The 21,051-nt window shown below is 30.6% G+C and overlaps 1 protein-coding gene across 2 annotated transcripts in view; it reads right to left on the bottom strand.

Annotated features, from left to right (window-relative positions):
- LOC129915682 (uncharacterized) overlaps positions 1–19,092 on the bottom strand; it is a 55,239-nt gene extending 36,147 nt beyond the window's left edge. The window contains exons 1-3 of one of the 2 annotated variants that reach the window (XM_055995338.1): positions 13,977–14,575; positions 13,501–13,788; positions 3,675–4,264 (exon numbers count right to left, since the gene is read on the bottom strand). In XM_055995338.1, coding sequence (XP_055851313.1) covers positions 3,675–4,264; positions 13,501–13,594 — 684 coding nt within the window. In that variant the 5' untranslated portion in view covers positions 13,595–13,788; positions 13,977–14,575. Of the gene's footprint in view, positions 1–3,674; positions 4,265–13,500; positions 13,789–13,976; positions 14,576–19,073 lie in introns of those variants that run through there. The other variant, XM_055995339.1, reaches the window with a different exon arrangement.
- Between the last annotated feature and the right edge of the window lie 1,959 nt (positions 19,093–21,051).

The raw sequence follows: 21,051 nt of genomic DNA, 5'->3' as shown, positions 1-21,051 counted from the left end.
GCGCTTCATACTTCCAGTCTAGTTGGATATTTTGGGATGTGTTCAGAGGGTAGGTAGTTTCTTGATTATTAAAGGTCCGTTCACATTTCTACCTTTGCAGTAGTAGGTAGTGTGTTCAGACTTTCATCTTAAAAGTAGTTCAGTAATTCATCGTTACAATATTTTTTTTTCAAAATTTTGACCATATAAAAAAAAAATTTTTTTTGGCAAAAAAAAAAAGTGAATTTTAGTCCCTTTTTCGATTAAAAAAAATTAAAGGTATGATATTTGACTAACTTTTTGTAATAATCCAGTAACTAGGCATTATTATCTTTCAATTAAGCCATTGAAACCTAAAAAATTGTTTAATTTAATATTTTTTACGAATTTTTAAAAAAATGTTACATGAGAGTAACGTTGGGTCCGAAAGGGTTAAATAGGAAAAAGGTGTACATGTTAATTTTAAGGGGGCCGGAGATAGAACACAAAAAAAGCTTTGAAATTCAAGGGTTTCCTATATTCGGCCCCCTTTTATAAATACATTTTTGAATCATTTAATGCTATTACTTATTAATGTTCACAATTGTTAATAAATTAAAAAACAAAAATTTAAATAAAAAAAATTCAAATTATATTTAAGCTTGACATAATAAAGTCTGTGGCCGGAGCCCGGATTTAGGAAAATTGGACTTTTTTGTACAAAAACCTAAATAAATTAGTTTTGGGAACAATTATTTACTTTTTTTTATTGCACCGAAAATAAATAAGGTACTTTTTACTTGAAGAATTAATCGAAAACGTTAATATTTGACGTTTCTGTGCTTCATTTTATGATAAAAAAATTATTAAGGGGCCGGATACGAGCAACTCTACACTATGTGTTTATTAACATAATGTTGTTTTTTTTTTCTTATTTCTTCTTTTTTTTTTACGTCTTATTTGCACTTTTTTTTAACGTGGACTGTTACGTTACATAGTAGGTATATTTTGAGGTTTCTTTATATTCTAGAACAAGAAATGTCTTCTAATGAGATTCCGATATTGAGAATGCCGAATTTCTATTTCAGCAACAAAAAATACCTTTTTGAGATTAAAAATGTTCGAATTGTGAATCCGCAACTAAGATTTTAAAAAAGTCTTATAAATCGATGAACCATGGCAGCCACCACAAAAAAGTGACGCCATTTTCTAACGTTACACTCTCGCACTTTCGCAGTGCGGCAAAAAGTTTCAATTCGAAATTAAAAATAAACTATTAGAGATACAAAAATCTTCGATAGCTTATTTGAAAGATAATAACTTAAAGCTTAATCCAAATGAAGAATTTTTAAAAATTCCATCATTTAATAGGGTAAACAGGGGTAAAACGGAAAGATGAAATTTAGGCTAAAATCTAAACGCGAAGCTGTAGAGAATTGATTTTTTTTTTGCTATAGATAGATGAGACTAATTTAAGAATAACTGCGATTCTAAAGATGCCAGGTGAAATATGAGGGAAAAAATTAGGCGTCTGATACGGATTTTTTTCCAAAACTCTGCGTTTCGAAATATGAATTTTTGAAAAACACCTTGTTTTTTAGGGGTATTTTTGGGTAGTTTTTGATTTTTTGCTTTTTTTTGGAGCGTTCAAACTTAAAGAGCATGTATGGCTTGGCTATACGCATACATGTGCAAAAAATTGAAGTGATTGATTGATTTTTGACTGAATAACGGAAGAAACAATTTTTTAAAAAACAGTTTTTTTCACATTTTTAACCGATTTTCATCGTTTTTGATTTTTATCTTTTTTCTTCAACAGTTAGAGAAATAAAGTCTACAAAGCAATGATAGATCATAACCAGGACTATATGTGTACAAAATTTCAATCATTTTTGTAAACACAATTTTGAGATAACTGTAAAATATTCAACAGGTTATAAATTTTGATCTAGAGTGGATAGAAATTTGATTAGACTTTTATGAGCATCTTGATACAATTAACTTTCATTTGGTATATCACACATAACAGTAAACTAACTACAAGCTACACAATGTTAAATCAAAAAACTTGCGAAAAACTTCAAAACACCAGTGGAGATCTGTTGATCATGAACAGCCACCAGTGTGGGAAGTACCTTAATCTCAGTCTGGAATTTCGACATGGTTGACTTTAAAAAACTCTTACTCCTCTTGTAAGCATCTCAGGAATATGATTGAAGTGTCATATAGAAGGTGAAACAATAAGCTTTCACATGGTATTTTTTTTTATAGGTTGTCATTGAAAAAAATTGATAAAATAGCGTGAGGACATAAAAAGTAAATGTTTTTTTTTGCTTTTTTTAATGAAATTTGATCGAGTTCAAAAAATTCTAGCTCTTTTTGTAGATGTCTCATAGATGTCTCATGATCGATATATATGTTTTGAGCTAAGACAATAAGCTTTCAGATGGTATAAAATTTTGTATAGGTTGTTAGGGAAAAAAATGGAATTAATGTTTTTTCAGCTAATTCATGTTTTTTTTTGCTTTTTTTGATGAAAATGATTGTTTTCCATAAATTATTTTTAAACTTTTTGCACATTGTAAAAATTTAAAAATGGTTTTATTTTTAAGAAGAAATACTTGGGTTTTAAATCGCATAATTTTTTTTTAAGCTTTTAAAATAAAAAAATTAATACATATCATGAGAAAATAAAAAAGGTATTTTTTTTAGCTTTTTCTTATAAATTATGATTGTTTGAAATAAGTAAACGCTTCAACTGACTCATTTTAAACAAAAGCACACAACCTGTTTTCTGACGACGTTATCACGTAAAATCATCGTCCGTAAATCGTCTGTAAAGCCGATTTACTTTATTTATAACTCTCTTTTTTTTATTTATAACTTAACTGATGATAACTTAAATTATTGTAACAGATAAAAAATTAACACTTCTTGGAAACGAAAATGCGATTTTTTTTAAGTGGGTGGCTCAAGCACAACTTGGCTAAAATTCAATTAAAGTTCGGCTAAATTTTGGAGGGAATTTCGTATAGCAGCCAATATTTTGCTTGATCTGCCTAAGGTACTGATTTTCCAAGTTAGAATAGGTATCATAATTTCAATTACGATTTTTCAATATACCTAAAAAGACTACCTAGCGAAGAACGCAAATTTCATCTTGGACGTAAAATCATTCATAAAAATAGTAAAACAAATCATAAGTTTAATGCAGTCGAAAGGTTTTCGTATTTACAAATGTATAGTAATCAACAGTAGTATTTCGTGGCGCAATGATTGGTGCGATGCCATATGACGTCAAAGGTCTGGGTTCGTATCCCAGCCTCCATTACCTAAAACATTTTTTTCAGGCCTCTTTGTGAGGTATTGACAGGGACTCCGAGAGTAGGTATAATTTTTATGAAAAAAGTGCATTTCTGCTTAGCCGCTGTCATTTCTAGGTCCCTTCCATTCATGCAAATTTACTCTCGTTTCATGAGGCGTCGTGACACAAACTTAGCCCTGTTCCTTTGGGAGGTGGCAAAGTTCTAATAGTAGTTTACAAGCAATTTTCAATGGAACGCACTTTCAACGAATTTAATACACATCGTATCTACTCGGGAAGAAGAATGAGTAGATGATAGAACTAGATTAACCAAAACATCTACTATAAGTAGACTACCACCTCCAATGGAACAGGACTATTATTACTACTTCTATAAAAATAAAGAACTCACCTCACCGCCCTTTTCTCGGGCTACTTTACTCAGTCGATGACATCGATCAATACCTATTGTACAAATCGATGGATTGCATTGCGTCAAGTATCGTCCACTCCCACAGCCAACATCACAAACTACAGATCCGGGATCCAAAGCTCCTAAAAATTGCGCTACTTTCGGACGAATCGGGCCAGACGGTTCATCGCAATTCTCATAAACATCGTGAACATAAGCCCGCTCCAGAGCTGCTGAACGTCCACTAGCATCGTTACTATTTCGCTGCTCGCTATGGCATCGATTACTATGAGTTTTACCCACAGCAGCTTCAAATTTCATACGATTTCTCGGCGAAGTTACTTCTCCGTAATATTGATCCCGGGTTGAGGGTGTAGTTGCCGCTCCCACAGCTGGTGGTTTTGGACTCGTTGCTTGTGTAGTCGTCGTTTTTATCGTTGAATTGCATGTCGTTATTGTTGTCGATGATAGGGGTGATGATGACGCTGACGGTGCACTTATACTAGGTGTAGTCGTCGTTGTCGTCATCGACATTCGCCGTCGTTGTTGTTGATGCTGATGCTGCGGTTTTTCCTGTGGACTTTTCCCATCTGTTAAATGCCAACGAAAAAAATAAATTGTCAATTAGGTATATTAAAAAAATTGTTTTCTAATAATATTATTTAGGGCCAATTTTTCAATAGTCAGTTAAACAGTCAGTTAGTACTTATTCCTAAGGATAGGGAAAAATTCAATTTTTCAACAAGCAGATATAGCTTATTCCTAAGAATAAAACTATCTGCTTCTTTCGGAGACGAATAAAAATTATTCTAAGGAATAATCTCAACAAAAATATTGTGTCAGTTGTCAAAGCTGTTTTGAAAGAATTTTTAAAAAATACAGTGGAACACAAGAAAACAAAAACAATCATGAATAAAAATGACGTTTAATTTTAAATATTTTTGAATTTGACAATTTTTTTTTGTTATTCTGTAGAATAAATTATTCTTGATTGAAAAATTCAATGTTTTTATCTGACTGTTTATGAGCCTAATAACTTTATTCGTCGAACAGTTAACTGACTGTTTATTAGAAGATTGAAAAATTGGCTCTTAATGTAAGTATGTAGGTATGTTATTTAAAAAAAACATATATGTCATACATAAATAAAAATCTGAACCAAACAGGTGTCGCAAATAATAAAGAACTACATAATAGGTTACCGAATTCATTAAATTTGGTTTATTGGATCTTAGAGTTTCACCACCACAATAATCTTCAAAGGACGTAAGGCATTGAACAAACGTACTGAAGTTGTTAAACGAGCAACTTTAAAAATCATCACATGATCACACGAATGATCGGAATAACTCTTGCTAAGGGGAAAATTCGGGATTTAGGACACTAATGATGGGAAGTTCAAACTGGAAAAATCGGATTTTTGCATTTAGTTTTGAGATGTGAGAGCGGAAGAAAAAAAATTGCGTCTCCATTCTTGTAAAGTAAAACATATTTTTAAGAAAACAAAGTATTGTCACGATGAATTACTGAACTACTTTTAAGATAAATGTTTGAACACACTTTACCAATTACTGCGAAGATAAACATCTGAACTCACCTTTAAGAAAAGAAATATGAACATATCCCTTGGAATTTCCCTTGAATGCATTTATTAATTTTGATTGAGAACCCAACCTTTATTTGTAAATTAGAAAACGAATGATTTAAGCCAACATATTGTAATTGAAAAATATAGAAAAGAATCGTATTTATATAAGCTATTGAATACGAAAAAAAATTTAAATATTGAAATGTAATTGAATTGCCTTGGACAATATAAAAAAGGGCAGAAAAACGCTTATTTCTTATTTTTATGAGAAATTTTGCGAAGTAAATTTTTTAAATATTTTGTCCGTAGGTACCTATTATTGGGATCATGTTTAATTAAACTGATCAACAAAATTAAACTTTTTTTTTTGTTACAGAAACTAAACTGTACTTTTCTCAAGGTTTGAATCCCAAATTAAAAAAAAACTTACCACATCATGTTTTTGAGATGTTTACATTAGAAAATCGAAAATGCAATGCCGTCTTTACCATAAGGGCACACGGGGCCCGTGCCCAGTGCCTCCGTTCTCAGGGGGCCCCGAAAGAACGAAAATTTCTCTCACACATTTATTCTCAAAAAATTTTTGTCGGGCAGACCATCTACCAAAAAATTTTAGTTTTTATATGGCAACCAAACAATCAAAATGGCGTTGTATGCGGACAAAATTTTAAATCCAAACGACCAAACCCAAATTCAATTTTCCAAGAAATAAGACAATAATATTTTCAAAAAACAAGAAAAATATCTTTTTTTTCACTGTCGGTAAGATTTTGTAGGTATATTATTTATTAATAAAAACAAAGAATTCTCTGCCATTATCTTTTTCCTTAAATAATAATTTCGTTTGAAGTTTTCAAAACTGTCAAATTTGTAGTGCGTGTTAAAATCAGTGTAAACATATGTGTAGATTCTTATTAAAAGACGAACAAAGAATCAATTCGTCGGCAAAAAACATCAATACTTTTTCCGTTGGAAAACGTTTAAGAAAAAAACTATCGTCGACGGTACATCAATGTTTTGGTTCAAATGGAAAACGCCATGGTACAATGGTTGGCACCCCCAAATTTTTTTTAATTTGAATTGCGAATTGCTCTCGTATTTAAAGATTGACGCATAAAATTCATTAAATAACTTTAAAAAAATTGTTAAAAAAAAAAAATAATTTTTTTTTAAAGTTTTCTTAATTTTAATATCAGTATAAACCTTTCTATGTCAATATTTTCATTAAAATCAGTTGTGTCGTTTACATTAAGAAATCGGTTCAATGGCAAGTAGGTACCGTTAATAACGGTCCAAAAAAATATTTTTCTTCTTTGAAAAGTGCGGCCTTATTTGCGACATTTAATGTTTTTTTTTTTTCAAAACAAAATCGTTATCCGTTTTTGAGAAAATTGCAATATCTCGAAAACTTTATAATGGAGATATCCGTTGAAAATTAGACATTAAAATAAAAAGACAATAAAATAAAAAAAAGTATTCTTGGAAATTACGTACAAATCGGAACGATATATTGGCACCCCTTTTTAACCAACCATTACTTTTTAGCCAACCATTGTACTTTTTTACTTTCCAAAAGGGCCCCAGGATAGTTAAAGACGGCCCTGCGAAAATGCCGCTTTTTTACCAGTTTTTGAGGTTTTTCTTATCGTTTGGTTAACTTTTTGGGATTTGCTAAAGGCAATGAACATGAGATATACCAAACACGTTGACTTCAACTTGTGATTTCTCAAAGAAGAAAAGAGATCTTTAAAAGATTTAAACGGATTTAGAAAGAAATGTAGTTCTTTTAGAAACCGTTAAAAATTTTACTAAAACAAAAACCAAACGCTAAAAAATAACCTCAAAAACTGGTAAAAAGCGGCATTTTCGATTTTTTAACAGTTTTCGAGGTTTTTTCTTAGCGTTTGGTTAACTTTTCGAGATTTGCTATTAAAGGCAATGAACATATGATATACCAAACACGTTGACTTCAACTTAAGATTTCTCAAAGAAGAAAAGAGATATTTAAAAGATTTAGAAAGACAAATGTAGTTCTTTTAGAAACCTTTACAAATTTTACTAAAACAAGTAACCAAAGGCTAAGATAAACTCGAAAACTGGTAAAAAGCGGCATTTTTGGTTTTCTAACGGGGATTTCTCAAAAACGTGATGTGATAGAACTTTTCTGAATTTGGATTCGAGCTCAGCACATAGAAAACCTATAGAAAAGTATATTCTGGTTTCTGTAACAAAAACCTTGTTGACCAGTGTTATTTGAGCAACTTTTTTTCAAAATTGAAAAATTCATGCATTTAAAAACCGATAAAAATAAAGTTTTTAAAGTTATAGCCACATTTTAGCCTTAGTGGCAGTTTATCATACATTTCTGACAGTGAGATAGCACTATAGTAAGACACTCGCTTAGTGACCCAACAGTATGTAGGTAGATTCGGGGATCGTGGCTGACAGTTCTTTTTTTTTTATTAAAATGTTTACACATAAAAATGAGATGATAAGATGATGAGGGGCAATTTAAAAAAAATTGACTTAACAAATTTTAAATAAATTTTATATGTTCTTATAAACAATTGAATATATATCTCTGGCAATAATGGCCCCTTCCAAAAAATTCAAATACTTAATTCTTTTTAAAAACATCAGTTATAATATTAACTTACTTTCTTTAACATAACACTTCTCAGTTTTAAGGTAGTGCCTTTTTTTTATAAAATTTCAGGAATTTGCAAAAACCTACATCGCAGGTAGATTTCTCACCTCCAAAAACATATAAAAACAAGGCTAAGATAAACTCGAAAACTGGTAAAAAGCGGCATTTTTGGTTTTCTAACGGGGATTTCTCAAAAACGTGATGTGATAGAACTTTTCTGAATTTGGATTCGAGCTCAGCACATAAAAAACCTATAGAAAAGTATATTCTGGTTTCTGTAACAAAAACCTTGTTGACCAGTGTTATTTGAGCAACTTTTTTTCAAAATTGAAAAATTCATGCATTTAAAAACCGATAAAAATAAAGTTTTTAAAGTTATAGCCACATTTTAGCCTTAGTGGCAGTTTATCATACATTTCTGACAGTGAGATAGCACGATAGTAAGACACTCGCTTAGTGACCCAACAGTATGTAGGTAGATTCGGGGATCGTGGCTGACAGTTCTTTTTTTTTATTAAAATGTTTACACATAAAAATGAGATGATAAGATGATGAGGGGCAATTTAAAAAAAATTGACTTAACAAATTTTAAATAAATTTTATATGTTCTTATAAACAATTGAATATATATCTCTGGCAATAATGGCCCCTTCCAAAAAATTCAAATACTTAATTCTTTTTAAAAACATCAGTTATAATATTAACTTACTTTCTTTAACATAACACTTATCAGTTTTAAGGTAGTGCCTTTTTTTTTTTATAAAATTTCAGGAATTTGCAAAAACTTACATCGCAGGTAGATTTCTCACCTCCAAAAACATATAAAAACACTCCCATATTGCATTGATCTTTAAACCTATAGGTACTCAAAGAGGATATAAGGTAATTTATAAAGACAAAGGTTATAGAAAATAAAATTTTCTACAAGTTTTGTCAAAAATCGAAAATGACCGACCAATTCAATAAAACCAGTTTTTCCTTTCAAATATGGTGCCTTTGGCTCAAGCTCGATTTTCCCGAAGCTCCCAGTGTACTCCTCTACTGTTCTGTGAAAAAATTTTCACGATTAAATTTTTTCCATTTTAGCTTTATTTTTTGTACATACCGACTGGGCTAAGGGACGCGTAAATGGTGCAGATTTCAATCTTGAAAACGAGGAAATTGACTCAATCTTAATGCGCTCAAGGCTCAACCCTTCAAACGAATTGAATGTGGTTTGTTTTTTTTTTTTTGGAGATCTTAGTTCAATAATGTTTTTGTGGGATATTTGATGTACAATTTACACTTGTTTTTTTTATTCTCTTAGGAATTGTTTTTTTTTTTTTTTTTTTTTTTTATAGATAAATAGACAGACAGATATAATTATTTGTTTATATACTTTGCTTTTACAAATTGATTGGCAATATTTTCATAAATTACAAAATCATGTAGGTATTTTTAATATAAATTAATTTCAAATAAAGTAAATTAATTAATACATTAATTACTAATTAATAATTATAAGTTTGGTTTTGTTTAATTCTTTTTAAAAGCTATAATACAAGAATAAATTTTTTTCGTAAGATGAAACCTGGATTTATCTATTCATTTAAAATAAAAGCTCTGAAAGGGAATCTTTCTGGGCAAGATGTGCTTTTCCTTTTTGCAAAGTTCATAATTTTTGTTTTTTTTTGCGTATTTCATGCCATATCTTTATGGGCAAAGTATTTATGCAGGGCATGTAAGGATTTTTTGAGCTCTATATCATTTTTTGCAAATATATCAATATCATCAGCATATGCAATCAGTAAAACATTCGTGGTTTGTGAAATATCCATTTCTGTGAGACCCTCGCTTCTAAGGAATTCAGCTCCGTGAAGCCAGAACTGCGACCTCAAAATTTTTGAACCAAATTTGTCTAATTCGTTTGTCCATATTTGTCCACCCAAAATTTTCGTTTGTCCACCCTTCAAACAAATTTTACAGAAAATTCTTTTTTTTTATAGGAAGTCTGAAAAATAAAAAATCGTCTAAAACGCTCAAATTTTGAGATAGACGTATAAAACCAACTGCAATCGTTTGTCCACCTTGTGTCTATATACACACCCAATATAATTGTTTTTCCACCCCCCGTTTAGGAACAAATCAAAAAAACAAATTTTGCACTGAAAAATTGAAACTTCCCTAAAATCTCCAAAAATCAATTTTGTCAAAAATTCAAACTGCTGTCGCTTGTTCACCTCGAGTTCTTTACGTATACCAAAAATCATCGTTTGTCCACCCTCTGTTTAGGAGATATTCCAAAAAGAATTTTTTTATAGCAGCACTCAAAAAAGTACGCATACACCACCACCAGTGTACAGTGTACATCTACTGAAAATTAAAAAGTCCCCAAAAATTACTTTTTTTCAAAAATTCAATGGGCAATCATTTGTCCACCTCGAGAAATGGATACAAACAAAAAATCATCGTTTTTCCACCCTACGTTTATATATTTAAAAAACAAAATTTGTACTGAAAAATTCAAAGTCAAATAAAATCTCCAAAAATTGATTTTTTTTCAAAATTTCAAATTTTATTTATTTTTATATATTAAAAAAAAACTGTACTGAAAAATTCAAAGTCTCATAAAATTTTTGTCATTAAAATTTTGTCAGTAAAATTTCACAAAAACGAAAAAAAAAAATTTTTCGTTGAACACCAGAATAGCAATCAAAAAATTCACTCATTTAAGACGCAGCCCGACCCCACGCATGGGTAAAAAAATCTTCCTGTTGAAATGTTAAAATGCATGTTGAAATGTTGACATTAACTGTTTTCCTACATACACAAAACAAAAATCAAACAGTCACCAACACCACGACAACACACATGCTTTTTTTCGTTCTAAAACCTTGAAAAAAGTATTAATCCTGAAAGCTCTTTCAGAAAAATAATAGAAAAAAGAGTATTTTATGAAGGAAGTTTACCAATGGTAACTCTTATGTATTGTGAATACTTTTAATAAATGTCTTTTATGACTGAGTTTCATTCTGCCACAGATCGTGTGGCAGATCGGTTGTAGGAGGATGTACTTCGCTTAATAAAAAAATAACAACAACAATGCCATGGCGCGTCCATAAACAAAAAATACCAAGACTGGAAACTCGGCGGTCAACTGACGTTTGCCTACAAGCTGCGAGGTGTGGTGAATGTCGTGAACCTATCGTTGTGTTCGTGTCCGATGTGTGGCGAATGTCGTGAATCTATAAATGTGTGCGTGTTAACGTCATTTACCAACGTGGTGGCTTTCACATATATTCACAGACAGCACTGTACACAAAAGGGTTTTGGGGGGAAAGACGTACGAAAGTTTCCAGTCTTGGTATTTTTTGTTTATGGGCGCGTCTGTTGTCTTCCTGTGTGTTTCATTGGCTATTTTACGTGAATTGCTTTTTAACAATCGTAAGGTCCCATTGATTTTGAAAAAGCTCTCCCATAAGGCCTGGGCCTGTACTGCCAATTTTTATCGGACAGAGTATAGTATTATAAGAATATGCTTAAAAGAACATTTTGTTAACCTGTCTTTCTACGGCTCAAACTTTTAAGACAAGATGTAACGAGTTTGACGTTAAAAAATTAATTCAGTCTACAGAATGAAGTCGTAAATAATTCAATATTAAAGGAGATTTAATTACGTTGCCAGTAAGCATTTTCATGCATAAAAACAGTGTGGTTTTTAACGATTCAAAAATTTAACGGGTGTGACATATTTTTGTAACGGGTGTGACACTGTCAGAAAAATATGTTTATTAAAAATATATAAACATTACAGAAACAGATATTTTTGAGCAATTTTTTTTTTTCAATTATGGATAAAAATTGGCGTCCACCGTCAATACAGTTATACTAGGCTTTTTAAAATAATGCTGTCCTTGGAAAATTTTAAAATGTTAATTTTTTTCATCTTTTGCCGAAAAATTTCTCATTTTTTTTATTTTTAGATTGAGGAATATGAAAAAAAATAAACTAATATGAAATTATTAACATAAAATGCAAAAGTATTTAAATCGTATTATTAAATTCTTATATTTTCAATTTCATTTTTTGTCTATTGGTGGTCAACTTGCGTTGAACTACCCAGATATAAATAAGCTTTCAACTTTTTAAAAATTTATATTTTGAATGTTGTAGGTATGTGTTGCCGTTGTGTTGTAATGTATTTTTTTACATTTGAAGGCAATTTATGAGAAAATTACTTCTACCGCTCAAACGATGAAAACTTGTTCTTCACTCGCGTATTTTTGTTTTCTTTAAATTGACAAGACAATCTTTTGATATCATTTACAGACCTATTCTGGCAAACCTCAATGATACCTCTCAAGTCACAAGAATCTCACAAGGTGAGGAAAGCCCCATTTCTAGAGAATCATTGAATAATTTCAATGGAGAGTATTTAATTCTCAGAAATGTCTTACTAATAAATTTCAAACTTGTGAGTTTGTGACCTACTTCAGAACAGATCACAATTCGAAAGCTATTGCGATACGAAAACCTAACAAAATCAAATTCAGCTCACCTTGTGAGGTTCTTGTGACTTGTGAGGTTTGCCAGAATAGGGCTGTTAACTTATGAATTTAAAAAAAAAATGAAAAAATACGTCGTTTTAGTTTTTAAAAATAATACGGCAACACCGGCACAACCTTCCATATTATGAATTACTGACGTTTAAAAATTAAAAAAAAAAACATCAAAATCGGAGCCGAAATTTGCTTTAGTTACTCCAATAAAACATAAGAAAACGATAACAATGCAAACGACAATCGACATTTTTCGTCGGAATACCATTTTTACTCGGAAACTTTCTACTTTTGTGGCGTAATCGTTTTCGTCTTGAGTTGTTGGAAATTTGGAAAAACGGTATTTTGAATTGAAATGAAATCCATAAACGCAAAAATTTAATAAATTGGTAAAACTTTGATTAAGTAAAAATTATAGCCACTATCGATCAATTTTTCCGGAAGCTCCTTTTTCACTTACATTATCTTAAGATTTCTTTTTTCTAAATTTTGAAAGGAAGACTTTTAATTATTTCATTTTCATCAATAGCGGTAGTCTTCAAAGAAATAAACAGTGAAGATAAAAAATCGATTTTTTCAATATTTAATTTTTTATACATTTATAAGAAATTCACAAAAAAGGTCTATTGAACGTTGAATGAAAAATAACTGAACATCAAGTTTAACTATTACCAGAACAAAAAAACAAAAATAGGGAATCAATATAATATTAGATATGGAAAATTTTGGAATTACCACTAAAATTCGGTTTATTTAACTAACAAATTGAGGCCAATGTTGATATTCCATTAAACACAATTTACAGCTCTTAAACACTATTTAAACAGTTAAATTATAAAAATTATAAAATAAATTCACACTTGCGTTGTTTTTATTTAATTAGTAGGTACAAAATAGTAGATGAAATTATTTCACAGCCAATTTATGGCTGTAAAATAATTTCATTTCATGCAATGCAGTGTGTATATGTTAAGTGTGCATAATGTACATTATGAACAAGTTAAAAATGAATCAAAGTTCTATTAAAGTACTTTCAACTTTTTCAGTTTTTACCTCCAAAGTATCCTCGTTGGGAATTTGATGTTCCTTGAAGATTATTCGTTGGACATTGATTCGCCGTTGACGGCGCTAGCTGCCCAGCTAACATCAAAGACAAAAGATCTTTTTAATTTCCTTATTTCACTAAACAATGAATTAAACACCTTGTCCTCTATTCACCAGTATAGAAGGTTGCAATAGTTTAAGGTACATCACATAGGTACTATTTGCGTGTTATTTGTTTGATAAATTAAATGCTGACAAAAAACCTTGAAGCAGCTAATATAAAAACAAAGTGTTTAGCTAAAAAAAAAGAACTTTTATAACAATTTTCATAAAAATATCTGCAGAAGAAGATTCATTCACAATTATTTTACTGGCTTTAATTAATATGATAGGTATCAACTAAAGTTTCTCAGACTTTGTTTCTTGGGGATATAAAAAAGGGGCCAAGCAAATTACAAATTAAAAAATGGCGATTCAACACATACACATGATAATTTTATTTTCTATCTTTTTCGCACAATGACCCGAAATTATTTTAAGCTGCGAAAAAAGATAGCAGGATACATCCTTGTTGTATGCAGAGATTTTTTTGTTACTTGTTTTTGTTGTTGTTTTCCACTTTTGTCATTGAATGAAAAGAGAAAGAAACATACGCAGGAGTGTGGAAAAAAGTTGGACTTTTGGGGTGTTTTATATAAAAGAGTGTGTCAAAGGATGAAGAATAGACTTTTCTTTAATTTCTTATTATATTCAGAGCGATTTCTTGGACATAAATGAATTTTAAACAATATTTTTGCTTAATATTTGATTATGAATCACACACGAAAAGAGATGAAGAGTTCCACGTTTACGGGATCTCAATTTAAAGAAAGATTTTCATTTATATCTATTTTTTTTAGAAAACTTTGTCATGCAGAGGACGAACGCGTACGTGGAACTCCATGACTGTTGCCGAAGAAAATCCGTTGAGAACTGAGTAAGGAAAGTTTTATTGAACAATTGTGCTTCCAGTACCTGAGAGAGTAGGAAAATAATCGTTCTTTCAAAGTTTTACCGAATTGGTTTAACATAAAAGAGGGTGTTCGTATGCGATGTTTTTAGGCTTAGGGTGCAAATGCATGTTCAGGGTGAACTGTACCGCTAGGCGCGCACTTATGCTTTTAAGTTTCGCAACAGTTTGTTTGATTTCAAAATGAAACATAAACTAATACCTATGGGTTCGCACGCATATCTTCGAGAAATTTTAAGTTGAAGGCCACGTAGATAAATGTAATTAAATGGAACGTTGTGTCTGTGTGTTGTGTCAAAATTTGAAAGCAATCAGTAAAGAACTTTTTGCGATTTGCTATACCTATAAACTAGATATATTTTAACGAAACTCGTAATCGAAGGAAAAAAATGAGTAAAAAACTTGGAATTGAATGCAGGGTGGGTCAAAAAAATCTAAATTCTTTTTTTTGAATTGGTACTCCGAAAAATCGATTGCTAGACCCCTCTAGAATATACACACCAAATATGAGCTCTTTATATTAATGGGAAGGTCCTCCGCTTTGCAATTTTCCATTTTTACATCAAGCTTCTACTAAAAAAAATAATTTTTTTATTAATTGACTTTTTAGCAAATTTCTTTTCATATTCTTGTAGGAAATTGAACGCTCTACAAAAAAGGCCTTATACACTTTTTTCGTTTATCTAACCGTTGAATAGATATTTGAGGTCCAAAAATCGAGAAAATCTTTAAAAATTCGTTTTTTGTTCTTAATTTTGTAACAAATTGAAAAATTATAATGATCAAACGCGCAAGACATATTCTTGTTGAAAATTGATTGCTCCACAAAAAAGGTCTCATTAACTTTTTTTCATTTATCTAACCATTCTAAACATATTCGAGGTCAAAGTTAAAAAAAAATATAAAAATATTTTATATTTTTAAAAAATTTATAATTCACTGAAACTTCATTATTTTCAAATTAGCAAGATATATTCTTGTAGGGGCTTAAACGTTCTACAAAAAATTCCTTGAAATGAAATTGATTGCTTTAACCGTTTAGAAGATATTCGTATCCAAACCAATGCTCACTGATTTCAATAGTTTTCTTATGACCCGTAAGCATTGCGATTTGGATTTTTTTTGTAATTTTTTTGACCCACCCTAATGCATAGGTATATTTATTTTTATTTAAAAAACAAAAAACGGAACAATCTTATTAAAACTTAAGTAAAAATCACGTTTTTGTCTTAATTTTTCAAAAATAAAAAAAACTTGACAAGGTTTGGCTTTCCCGGTATAGCAAACATTTGAGCTAATATTACAGAAGTTGCAAGTAAGTTACTAAGTTAAGAAACGGTCTTTTTTTACTTAGGAACTTAGTTAAGTGGCTTTAGCATTTTTCTTAATCGTTTAAAATTTTGCGCCAATGTGTCTTACAATAAGGGTTTATTAAATTACTAATAAAACTGGAAAAGTAAATCTTCTCACAAAAAAAAAAATGGTAACATATCGATATCCTATAAAGATTGCAGAACCATTACAATCAGCGTACAATGTCAAAATTATTTTTGAGTCCCCCAAGTAAAAAAAAGAGTCCATTTCAAAATAAATGTGTCCCTTCCTAAAAATGTTAGTGTTATTAAATTTTTTTATTTCATAGAAAACAACAAAAACTTAACATCACACGATGTGAACTTCTGACTAAATACTTGTTTACATCGGACTTTTTAACAGATTAGAGCCACGGATGGGACTTTACTGCAATTGCAGTAGATGTAGATCTACTGCATTTTTTTCAAGAAACAAATCTACTGCCTTTAAATAAAATCTACTGCACTTTTTGTTTTAAAATAAATCAGCGAGTTTCATGTGAACAAGATTTCACCCGAAAATATTCAATTTTTCAATTTTACTTTTACCCTATTATAAGTTCCGTGCTGAAAGTTGTTCACGTTCAGAAAACTCCCCGTAGTTTGAACTTTTTTTTTCAGTTAATGAGTGAGGTAGTCAACAGGTCTTTTCTAATTAGGAACAAGGGCGTATACAGGTTTACTTCTTGGGGGGGGGGGGGTCACGCGGAAATTTTTTTTTTACAAAAGTATAGACTTGAAAATGTGCTACTTAAATTACAAATATTTAAATTTGTTCGTTTCGCATTTTGAACCGAACAGTATCGGAGAATTACTAAACAAAGAAAGGTATTTGATTCGTTTTGCTTTAGTTTAGCCTTAGCCTTGAGCCCAATTGCTCAGACCATCCTGTTCTAAAAATTAAATTGTATAGGTACTTCGATTTTCCGCTAGCCCAAAATCATTTTTAAAAATACATACTATGAAAATCTTCTTTATATTAAATAAATGTGGTAACTTTTTAGTTGAAAGTCTTCCTAAGGCAAACGAATCACAAAGTTAAAAAAATTGCATTTCGAAAAAAAATATTTTTTTAAATCTTATGCAAATTTTATTAGACTAGGGCGATAACATTTTTTATAATATATTAAAATTCAATGCAGTTTGCATAACACCCAACTACGACCGACCCATGTTTAGGATAATTTCCGATTTAAAAAAAACTATCTTTGGCGTAAAACATAATGCTAGTTTAAAGGTACCTATAGAAATTTTGGTAATTTTAAACGGTAATATTATTTTGAACAAAATGCTTTATATTACCTACTTATTAGGAATTTTACAAAATATGGGTCTGATTTCGTCAGCCTTCGGGTTACAAAATAACACACATTCAGTTATATTTATAGATTTTCTTAAATTGGTTCTTAAAGGTTAATTTTAATATTCTAAGCTTGCTGGAAATATGTATTTAATTAGCTGTAGACAAGGTTACTTAAATTCTTACCAATAATTAGTTTAGCATTGATGATTGACAAATCGAAAGTTGTTTCAAAAGATAAAGTAAAAAATACTATTATATTTTATAAGCAAACAAAATTCACAAATTCTTGGCTTTTTAGATAACACAGCCACACAAAAAAATATAAAAGTTCTGGTCTGGGGTTGCGACCAGGTTTTTCATATAGTTATGGGGTCGCTGAAACCGAATCCGAAGTCCGTTTTGCCCCATCACGTCAGGTTTTTGAGATAACCTCAAAAAATGTCACGAAAACAAAATTTTTTTTCTCTGATCTGGATGTGCGAATATGTTACCTATTCATATAGTTTTTGGATCGCTGAATCCAGATTCGAAGTCAATTTTGCCCTATCACGTCAGGTTTCTGAGATATCCTCAAAAAAATGTCAAAACCAAATAAACAAAATTTCTTATCTGGAGTTGCGACTAAATTTTTCATATAGTTTTTGGGTTGCTTAAACCGAATCCGAAGTCTATTTTGCCGTATCACGTCAGGTTTTTGAAATATCCTCAAAAAATATCAGATAAGAACTTTTTTTTTTTAGTTTAGACATTTTTTGACGTGATACGGCAAAATAGACTTCGGATTCGGTTTAAGCAACCCAAAAACTATATGAAAAATCTAGTCGCAACTCCAGATAAGAAATTTTGTTTTTTTTTGGTTTTGACATTTTTTTGAGGATATCTCAGAAACCTGACGTGATAGGGCAAAATTGACTTCGAATCTGGATTCAGCGATCCAAAAACTATATGAATAACATATTCGCACATCCAGATCAGAGAAAAAAAATTTGTTTTCGTGACATTTTTTGAGGTTATCTCAAAAACCTGACGTGATGGGGCAAAACGGACTTCGGATTCGGTTTCAGCGACCCCAAAACTATATGAAAAACCTGGTCGCAACCCCAGACCAGAACTTTTATATTTTTTTGTGTGGCTGTGTAATTAAATAAGGGAGCGATTTCTTTTTGTGACTGTATTTGTGTCTAAGTGACCGATGAAAAACAAAAAACTATACAAAACTTCATAGTAGGAACAAGACAACGTAACATTTGTTTGTTTTGTTCACTAAAAATGATTTATATTTCACAAATAAACAAAAATTGGCTCTGGTTCTTCATTTCTTTACAAAATTTTATTTTGGTTTGACGTTTTGTATTTGACAAAATTGTAGTGTTTGTGAAAATGTGTGTAAATACGTCTCGATTTAAAAGGATCGATTCTTCGGGAAAAAGTAGCGAATTTTTTTTTCATTGGAATTCATTTAAGGAAAAAGTAGCGACTGCAAGTCGACTGCAGATCGAATTTTTGGTTATTGAGAATTCGACATATAATATTTTTTCTTTTGCACTATCAAGAACGTATTTTTTTCTAGGTGCCAAAGAAGAAAAACATTAATCGCCACATGAAAAAACATCCATTTAAAAATGAACTGACTGTGACCTCCTGGGAAAATTTTGCGTGACCCACCGGCACCGGTGGGTCACATGGTGGTCAACGTGTTAAGGATACGTTTAAAATTGAACAACTTTTAAGATTGCTTTATAGAAACGACCGTTATTTTGTTTGTTGTTTAAGAGCTGCTCACTAAAAATATGACCGCATCTTCAAAATAATATGGTAAAATAGTTCGTTGACACCAAAAATTTTTTTCACTTTTCATTTTCGTTCATGTTCTAAAACTTAAGCATTTTAAAAATCATCTTAATTAAGTATAACTTACCAAATTATTGTTTAAGATGTGACTTCTTGGGGGGGGGCCATGACCCCGTGACCCCCCCCTTGTATCGCCGTTGATTAGGAACTAGTTTTGCTGAAAATATAAATTCCATTCGGGGGAAACTTACAATTATATTTATAATTTCTATGCGAACAAAAATGTTTCGGGTGGAAAATTTCCACGTGAATCTCATGTAAAAATGTTATGAACATATTATTTTTGTTTGATCGTATTTCTGATTGCAGTAATGCATACATTTTACTTTTGTTAAGTTTTTGTTATATTTTCTTAAAAAGAAATAAATGTTAAGTTTTTTTTAATTTTTAGGAAATTTTATACAAATATAAAAATCTACTGCGATAAAAATGAATCTACTGCATTATTCAAATCTACATACTTCGACATTTTTTTCAAAAAGTCCCATCCCTGATAAGAGCCAAATAATATTTTAAGACATTTTTATGCGATTATAATAACAAATTCAAATACCTACATTATTTTCGTTGATTATTTTTTAATAAAATCAGTCCCGAATTCCCTCTTTTTCCCTCAAACTATTTCATTTTTCCCTTTTTAATTCCCACAGAGAAAAAAAAGAAAATAAATGCAAAATTGTGTTAATAAAAAGGCTGTTCATTAATTTTATTAATGAACAGCCTTTCATTAATTTTATAAATGAACAGCCTTTTTATTAACACAATTTTGCATTTACTTATTGTACTTGTGTGATTTAAATTAGTACTCTAATGAAAATGCATTCTTTATTTTTGCAACAATAAATGCCGGTAACATGAGTTACTAATAGCGTTTTCGTTTGGTAATTCTTAGAAGGGTCCGGGACTGTCCGATCCGGAAATCCAAACGAACAAACTTGGATACTTCTTTTTGATTCTGAAGTTTGGGTTTCTTTGAATTTGTGAAACGCCAAATAATAAGAACGCCTGATGAAAGTTTTATTTTGTTTAATTTGTTTATTCCATAAAAAGTTATCGTTTTTGGAAGTGAAAACTTCTTTAGTATCGTAGTGATTTGAAACAAGATGAAACGAAAACGCGACACGACTTCAACTTGTTATAAATTTTTTGTTTTAATAGATAGATGAACTACTACTATACTATAGATATGTAATTAAATAAATTATAATTGTACAAAATTTCAATTAATTTCATATTCAAAATTCACAGATAACGTTAAAAAGATGTTCTTTTCCAACACACGTTTTATCTTTTGATACAAATTTGATTTAACTTTAATACGCATGCTGATAACATAACCTTTTATTTGTTATATCACACATAACGTTACGTGCTCTACAAGTTACACAATCTTAAATTGAAAAATTTAAAAATACCTCAAAACACCTGTGGAGATCTGTTGGCGACGACCAGCTACCAGTGTAGGAAGTACCGTATAGCGATGGGCAAATACCCGGTATATACCATTTGTGGGTTTATACCCTGGGTATATACCGGGTATTTACCAAAACGACGGTAAATACGGGTATTTACTTATAATCGCTACAAATTCGATTGTTTGTCATCAGGGCCCTGTTTGAGAGCTACTACATCAACTACATCAGCTAAATTAACTTCATCAGCAACCTCAAAAGCCAATAGTTGAGTCCGATTGAAATTCGGGAAATATTTCTTATGGTTTAAATAGTGCAAATGTTCAAAAAAATGCTTCCGGAAGTCCAACAGGCCGCCGCAATTAATGTTTAAAGTCATTGATGTAAACAACGTAGTAAGCTCTGAAATAGGCCCGAGATATTATAATAAACATGACAGGGGCACACTTGTTCTGTCTTCTTGATTGAGGTTATTTTGTTGTGTTAAATTTTGTAGGAAAAAAACAATTCATTATTTTGTTCACCCACGTTTATTAGTGTTTGTTTTTCAAAAACGGATGTATAGTTTTAATGAAATTTTCAGAGTTTCAGAGTTATGAGCAAGAAAAAATATTTTAAGTAATTTAAGCAAAA

This window comes from Episyrphus balteatus, chromosome 3, assembly GCF_945859705.1.
Source record: "Episyrphus balteatus chromosome 3, idEpiBalt1.1, whole genome shotgun sequence".
NCBI classification, from domain to species: Eukaryota; Metazoa; Arthropoda; class Insecta; order Diptera; family Syrphidae; genus Episyrphus; species Episyrphus balteatus.
Note: the sequence above shows the minus strand (reverse complement) of the source record. Positions and strands in the feature narration are given on the sequence as shown.